At 65.4% G+C, this 7,477-nt stretch overlaps 1 protein-coding gene across 1 annotated transcript; it reads left to right on the top strand.

Annotated features, from left to right (window-relative positions):
* Window positions 1-817: 817 nt before the first annotated feature.
* Window positions 818-5,664, top strand: ILK (integrin linked kinase). The gene is made up of 13 exons (XM_026048344.1): window positions 818-839; window positions 1,027-1,123; window positions 2,046-2,211; window positions 2,476-2,571; window positions 2,721-2,817; window positions 2,936-3,019; window positions 3,289-3,374; window positions 3,669-3,778; window positions 3,941-4,068; window positions 4,312-4,433; window positions 4,513-4,612; window positions 4,715-4,845; window positions 5,020-5,664. The coding sequence occupies exons 2-13, from the start codon at window positions 1,035-1,037 to the stop codon at window positions 5,167-5,169; spliced, it is 1,359 nt and encodes a 452-aa protein (XP_025904129.1). The 5' UTR covers window positions 818-839; window positions 1,027-1,034; the 3' UTR covers window positions 5,170-5,664.
* The last annotated feature ends 1,813 nt before the right edge of the window (window positions 5,665-7,477 follow it).

The following is a 7,477-nucleotide window of genomic DNA, read 5'->3' as shown; positions in this document are numbered from 1 at the left end:
GGGGAAGGGGCAGGAGCAGCGGAAGGGGCAGGTAGGTGTGCATGGGGAGGAGCAGGAGCACCATGGCTGCACGGGGACAGGCAGGGGACACGGACGGCTGCGGGGCTGGCCTGGGCGGCACTGGCAGGGGTTGTCCCTGGAGGCGGCCGGGGCCCGCGGGGTGGGAKGCGTCAGTGCGGAGGCCGATGGGGCCGTGACGCGGGGGATCGGTGAGGGACCGGGCTCTGGGGAGGTCCCGGGCCCTCCTGGCCGGGCCTGGGGGTCCGGAGGGGCAGGCACGGGGCGGGGGTCTCTCTCTCCACGTGGGGCTGGCTATGGGAGCAGCATTCCGCAGAGGGGACGGGGTGTCCGCAGAGGGCACGGGGCGTCCATTGCTGCCCCAGCGGGGTGCGGTGCAGCTGGGGGCTCCCCCGGCCCCTCGGGCAGCCGGGGCTCGGGCCCGGGGGCAGCAGCGCCGGGCTGAGCGGACCCACGGGCTCCCACGCGCCGGGGGCTGCCGCTCGTGCTCATTGCCGTGCTCATTCTCGGAGGAGCCCTGGCAATGGGAAGGGAAGCTGGGAAACGGCGTAGGGTGGGATGGCTAGTGGACAGGGACAGCAGAGCTCGCGCATCCATGGGATGCCCATCCCTTCAGTGTGCTCCTTGGCCAAGTTCGGCCCAGCAGGGCCCACGGAGGTGGCAGAGCCACCCAGTCCCGTGCAGGGGGTGCCGGACTCCCCCAGCACCCAGCTCTGCCCGCAGCGCTGTGCTGCGTGCCGGGGCGGCCGTGCCGGGCCGGCTGTGCCCGGGGATAAGGCCGAGGGCACGAAGCCGTTTCCTGCGCGCCGAGACAGCTGCTCGTGAGCCCTCAGTCGGTGTGAACTTCCCCTTGCGGCCGTGCGAGCCCGGCCCGCCGACCGCCCCCGTGGTGGCCGCGCATGTCCCGGGGCTGCCGGGGGACGAGGCTCTGCTCCCTGCGGAGGTGCCCCCGCGCGGGCCGAGCCCCGCGGGCAGCCCCGCGTCCCCAGCGTGTCCCCTGTGCCGCAGCAGCCACCATGGATGACATCTTCACGCAGTGCCGGGAGGGCAACGCCGTGGCYGTGCGCCTCTGGCTGGACAACACCGAGAACGACCTGAACCAGGGGTGAGCGGGGCGGGCGGCCGGAGCGCCGGCCCTGGCGGGCCCCGCGCTCGGCCCCTTTCCGCCGGGCTTTGTCCCGGGACAGGGGGTGGGATTCGGCTCCTCCCAGCCCGGCAGGAAGTTACCGCATCGCTTAGGCATGAGGCTGCCGTCCCCTCGGCCGCTGCTGCGGCGGGGCTCCCAGCACGGAGACGCGTCCCGCGCCGGCTGGCCCTGGGGGCAGCGGGGGCTGCCCCGGCCCCGGTGTGTCCCGCTCACTCGCATCCCGCTAACTCGTGTCCCGCTCACTCGCATCCCGCTAACTCGTGTCCCGCTCACTCGCATCCCGCTAACTCGTGTCCTGCTAACTCGGCTTGCCCTCGGCTGTTGGGGCAGACCCGCTGCCAGGGTGCAGAGTGCGGCGGGGAGCTCCCCAGGCCCAGCAGCTCCCGTGGGCTCTCGCAGTGCAGAGCCCGGGCGGGCAGGGCCAGCCCCCAGTGCCGCGGTGGTCCCTCCCCAGCAAGGGGGCACGGACGGGCCCGCGGCGCCGCATCGGGACCCGGGGAGCAGGGAGCCGGGATGTGCCGCGGGCCCTCATCTCCTTTTAAGGCCCGGGCAGCCTCCTCCTCCCTTACTTGGCCAGGCAGCGTGTGGGGGCTGGAGCGGGGGCAGGCGCCTGCCAGCACCTCCGCCACCCAGCCCTGGGGAGGACGGGACTTGGCCGGGCCCTGCGGGGCCCTCCTGGGGATGGGAGAGCTGCGAGGGCCCAGCCGGTCGTGCTCGGCTCTGCAGCACCCTTGGGTCACTGGGCAGCCTGGGGCGGGTGCTCGCGGCGCGGCGCCGTCTGCCCGCTGGGCTGCGGGGCTGCCCCCGGCGCAGGGTCCGGCACCAGCTCCTCGGGGCCGCTGGGGCAGCTCGGCGGAGCTCTCGCTGCCCGTCTCCCCAGGGACGACCATGGCTTCAGCCCGCTGCACTGGGCCTGCCGCGAGGGCCGCTCCAACGTGGTCGACATGCTCATCATGCGGGGCGCTCGCATCAATGTCATGAACCGCGGCGACGACACCCCCCTGCACCTCGCTGCCAGCCACGGCCACCGTGACATAGTGCAGAAGGTATCGCCCCCSTCCCGCGTGCCAGCCCCACGCAGGCTGCCCAGAGCTCTGCCCTGTGCCTCCCGGGACTCCTGCGCTCCCCTGTCATGAGCTGTGCRTCCTGCCCGGAGGCCTCGGAGCTCCCTGCGCCTCCTGCACCCCCACAAATGCCCGGTGTCCATCGGCGCGCAGGGCTGGCGCTGGAGCTCCTGTCCTCTCCCCGGGCGAGCTGCTGGCGGGATGGCGATTTACGCTCTAGACTTACAGGGATTGTTCTGCCTGCAGCTGATCCAGTTCAAGGCAGACATCAACGCGGTGAACGAACACGGCAACACCCCTCTGCACTACGCCTGCTTCTGGGGACACGACCAGGTGGCTGAGGTGAGCGGAAGCCTTGGTCAGGGCTGAGGGGACTGTGGGGTGGGGSAAGGCGGGATGGGAGGAGAGCAGGCAGGAGGCTGGATGTGGTATGAAACGGAAAAGAAGAGGGCAACAAACTCTGTGAAGATCCTCACTTTCTTCTCCTTCAGGACCTTGTGAGCAATGGGGCCTTGGTCAGCGTTGCTAACAAATACGGCGAGACGCCCATCGACAAAGCCAAGACGCCACTACGGGAAATACTGAAGGGTAGGAGGTTCTTCCTCTGGCGCCAGGGCCACCCCCATCTGCTGCTGCAGTTGCATGTGCAGCATTAGCGAGCTCATGAGCTCACCGTGTCTGCACGGTCCAACTGCTTGTCCTGCAGAGCGTGCGGAGAAGCTCGGCCAGAGCCTCACCAAGATTCCCTACAAGGACACCTTCTGGAAGGGCACAACCCGCACACGTCCCCGTAAGCACAGAGCCTTTGCCTGGGGACGCGTTGTCGGCGGGAAGAGCATGGCTCCTCTCCGTGGCCGGGCTGGTGTCCGCAGGGAAGCAGCAGTCTGCACTGCTAACAGCTCCTCCTGGAGATGGGCAGCACCTCAGGTGGCTCCTGGCGGGAGTGGGGTGCCTCATTGGTGCTCCCTGTCCCTGTGCTCTCAGGGGATATCGGGAGGGAGAAGTCCCATGAAACCAGGCAGCTCCCACAGGCTCTCCCACCTCTCCTTCTTGTTACAGGAAATGGGACACTCAACAAACTTGCTGGAATAGACTTCAAACAGCTGAGTTTGGGCCAGAAACTCAACGAGAACCAGTCAGGAGAGGTGTGTGGGCCTGCTCGTCTCTGAGATAAGATAGCTCTGTTGCTGCAGATCCCTGCTCTCTGCCCAGCATTACTGCTGCAGTTCCATAGCCAAGTGTGGGGCCAGCCCGCCCAGGGCTGTGGCCCAGGACTACGTGCCGTGGGTTGCTCCTCTACTCAGTCACTGCTGTTGCACAGAGCTGTGGTCAGGCCCTCGTGGGCTCCATGCACCCCACAGTCCTGCGTGCAGGGCTGGGAGATGCTCGGGGATGGAATTGCCCTTCCGTGGGGACTAACTCCACTCATCCCCCTGCAGCTGTGGAAAGGGCGCTGGCAAGGCAATGACATCGTCATCAAAATGCTGAAAATCCGCGACTGGACCACTCGGAAGAGCCGAGACTTCAACGAGGAGTATCCGAAGCTCCGGTGAGCACTGGCATCCCGCGGGAGGGCCAGGATTGGGCGCTGGTGCCCCAGAGAGCGGTGCCTGGCAGGGACAGGGTGATGCCCTGGGCCGTGCACCGTGCCGGGCTGGTGCAGGCATGTGGGCRGCACGCACTGTTCTCAGGACTGTCGCATCTCTTGCAGGATCTTCTCACATCCCAACGTGCTGCCGGTGCTGGGTGCCTGCCAGGCCCCCCCTGCACCCCACCCCATCATCATCAGCCACTGGATGCCCTACGGCTCTCTCTACAACGTGCTACACGAGGGAACAAGTGAGCGCCGGTGAAGATAGCGAGCTGGGGGCAGAGGTTTGGGTGTCTGCCCCTGCAAAGCTCCCTCCCTGTGATGTGGGGAAGCTCTGGCTACAACCACCAGCCTAGCCCTGGCTTAAGCTTGGGCTCCAGTCCCCATTTCCACATCACCCCCTGTTACAAACACCCGCAGCCCCTTCTTCACATGCCCTCCSCACGAGTGGCCGTGGCATCACTGTCCTCTCGCCGTCTCCCTCCCCGCAGACTTCGTGGTGGACCAGATGCAGGCAGTGAAGTTTGCCCTGGACATTGCGCGCGGCATGGCCTTCCTGCACACACTAGAGCCCCTCATTCCCCGCCACCACCTCAACAGCCGCAGCATCATGGTGAGTGCGAGCGCCGCTGGACCCAGGCCTTCCCCCCGGTGCAGGACAGGCCCCCCCGTGACCGCTCCTCTCCCCCCAGATTGACGAGGACATGACAGCGCGGATCAGCATGGCCGACGTCAAGTTCTCCTTCCAGTGCCCGGGGAGGATGTACGCGCCAGCCTGGGTGGCACCAGAAGGTGGGCTGCAATGGTGGGCCATGTCCCTCCTGCTCCTTGCCTGCTCCTTGCCCCTTCCTTGCCCTCRGCCCCGCTCACTTTGCCGTGCTGCATTCCCTACAGCCTTGCAGAAGAAGCCCGAGGAAATTAACAGGCGCTCAGCGGACATGTGGAGTTTCGCCGTGCTGCTGTGGGAGCTGGTGACCCGCGAAGTGCCGTTCGCAGACTTGTCCAACATGGAGATAGGAATGAAGGTGAGGGGTGGGCAGGGGAAATGGCGCTGTGGGAAGCCAGGCCGTGGTTGGGTTTGCAGGAGCCCGCAGGGAGAGGCAGCAGAGCCTGGAGGCGGGTACTGCACCTGCTGGGCCTCTGAGCTCCACAGCTGAGCCCGGAGCTCTGATACCGCTCGGCTTCCCCTTTGCTCCCAGGTGGCACTGGAGGGGCTGCGTCCAACCATCCCACCTGGCATCTCCCCGCACATCTGCAAGCTGATGAAGATTTGCATGAACGAGGACCCAGCCAAGCGCCCCAAGTTTGACATGATCGTGCCTATCCTGGAGAAGATGCAGGAGAAGTAAAGGGAAGTGCCTCCCATGCGCCTGCCGCTGCCATGCTCCCCTCCCCACCCTCCCCAAGTGCCTTCTCAACCCCCAAGCCAAGGGGGAGCACGGGACGCCCTCACCCCCCGAGCCAGCCACGGACACACGGTACAGACACGCTGCTCCCCGCAGAGGTGCCCACGGGCTTCGGGCGCCGTAGCGCCGGCTCTGGGCAGCACCTCCCTGCTCCCGCGCAGCTCCGGCCCAGGCGGAGCAGCACGCCGGCCAGGCCGCTGGGCACGCGGGGCTCTGCCGGCCGGAGGCTGCGCTGGGTGCAGAGCCGTCCTGCCCGCGCTGCCCCGGCCCGGAGCAGCTCCCCACGCCAGCGCCAGCCCTGGTGCTCCTCTCTACCCACGGGCAGGGGGTGACGTTCGCCTGTTTGCGCCCAGCACCACCCCGGCTTCGCGCTTCACTTATCATTTCCATCCAGGCCTTGCGGAAAAGCCGCCAGCATCTGAAATAAACATTTGTTACGGAAACAGGCTGCGGGAGAGGGTGTGTACACGTGCAGGGCTGCAGCCACCGAGCCCGTCTCAAACCCCTCCCGTCAGGGGGCACAGGGAAGGCAGCTGGTGCTCCTGAGAGAAGCGCCCTGGCTCCATCCGTGCGGACAGCGCACACGGAGCAAGCCGGGCTCTGGGAGACACGTTTGGCTGGGAGGGAGATGCGAGAGGTGGGCCGGGCAGTCCTGTTGCCACTTTACCTTCTCTCCATCAGCTTCTGGAGGCTGAGATGGGCTCCACAACTAGTGAAAGCTGCCACCAGAATCCCAGGGGGTGARTGCTTTAGCAGCCGGGTCCCTGCACAGGACCATCGAAGGTGTAACACCGAGTTTTCATTTATGTGACAAAACCTGAGGCCTTTGCAAGCCTGCGGATGTGGTATTTTACTCGTGGCAGGCAAGGCGTTCACATGGGGCTGGAGACAAGCTGCCTTTGCACAAGAGAAAAAGGAAAACTAGCCCGGGGCCTGCTAATGGCACAGAAACAACTCTATGAAAGTCCCAAAGCCATTCTCAGTCTTTATGTGAAGTAATGGGGCTTTTTGACGTTGATGCCATATTCCGCAAGTGCCGGCGTCAGGTCCTCCATAGTCAGCGTGTACTTCTTATCCTGCAGGGACAGGGAGGCCGGTCAGGGACAGCAACACCAGCCTGCACTGCAGGGTGTTGCTCAGAAGCCCTCGTGGTTTGGGGTTTTCCTCTGTAAGTGGTGGTGACCCATATATCCACAGTTCCCGGAATCTGCTGCAGATCCCCGGCTTGGGCAAACAATAGTCCTTAAGTGCTAAGTGTTTCACTTGCTGTCTGCCCTAGTGGCTCAGCAAGCCCAGAACCACACTGAGCGCTACTCAAAAGCCATAAATTACATCTCCAGCAGAAAGCTCGGGAACCGCAAATAGCTGGTGACTAGGAGAATTCCCAGAAACGGTTTCTACGTGCTTACTGCCTGTTTATTTTTTTCCTTAAGCAGCAAGAGGATGCAGGGCTCCGTGCCCCCTAGTCTAGTCACAGGCTCGAGCGTTCCTGCGAAGCCACCGAGGCAGCTCCGTTAACGCTGCTGCCCGTTCCACGTCCTCACTCACGTCCCTTTCCCACCGGCAGAGCCTTGGCTCCCTAGCGAGGCTGCCAGGCTGCTCTTGAGGAGCTTTTCGGCAGCGCAATAGGTGTGAAACGGATTCCTAGGCTGCCCATCTCCCCCAGTGCCTGCGGGCCAGAGAGCATCCCTCCCCCGAGCAGCAGCTCCGTCCTCTCCTCACCTTGCTCTTGTTGCGGGAGCTGCCCGAAGCCGTTCCCTTCATCTTGCAGTGCTGCAGCGCGTCGTTGGCGATATCAGAAATGAACTTCTGAGCAGCCAGCGAGATCAAACGGATGCTGTCCAGCAGAGAAAGACAGGGATTGCTTCAGACGGAAAGCRCCGAGCCCCAGCGGGGTCCAGGCACCTTCTCTTAGGACCCCAAGTGAGCGAACCCCTCGGAGGGCCCTTGAAGCCGGCCCCACGGCTGCCACTTACATGCGGGGGTCGGAGGCTTCAAAGCCCGCTCTGTTCAGGTAGTAGCCGGTGACGGCGTCTGGGATCTGCACCAGGGAAGAGGAGAGAGCTGCTGCACCGTGGCCTGCAGGGGACACGGGGGACCGGCCGCGCGCCGCGCTGCCCGTTACCGTGGGCGTGTAATCCTCCAGCTGCATGAGGAAGTCCACGAGCGGCGTGGTGGACACCACGGGCTTCACGTCGCCGTTGGCGGCGCTCGGCGGCACGTAGACGCCGTTGGACACGGCCGCCTCGGC

The sequence above is a fragment of the Nothoprocta perdicaria genome, unplaced genomic scaffold, assembly GCF_003342845.1.
Source record: "Nothoprocta perdicaria isolate Ctin4 unplaced genomic scaffold, notPer1 scaffold_535, whole genome shotgun sequence".
Classification (NCBI taxonomy): Eukaryota; Metazoa; Chordata; class Aves; order Tinamiformes; family Tinamidae; genus Nothoprocta; species Nothoprocta perdicaria.
The sequence above is the reverse complement of the archived record's forward strand: the minus strand, read 5'-3'. Positions and strand labels throughout refer to the sequence as shown.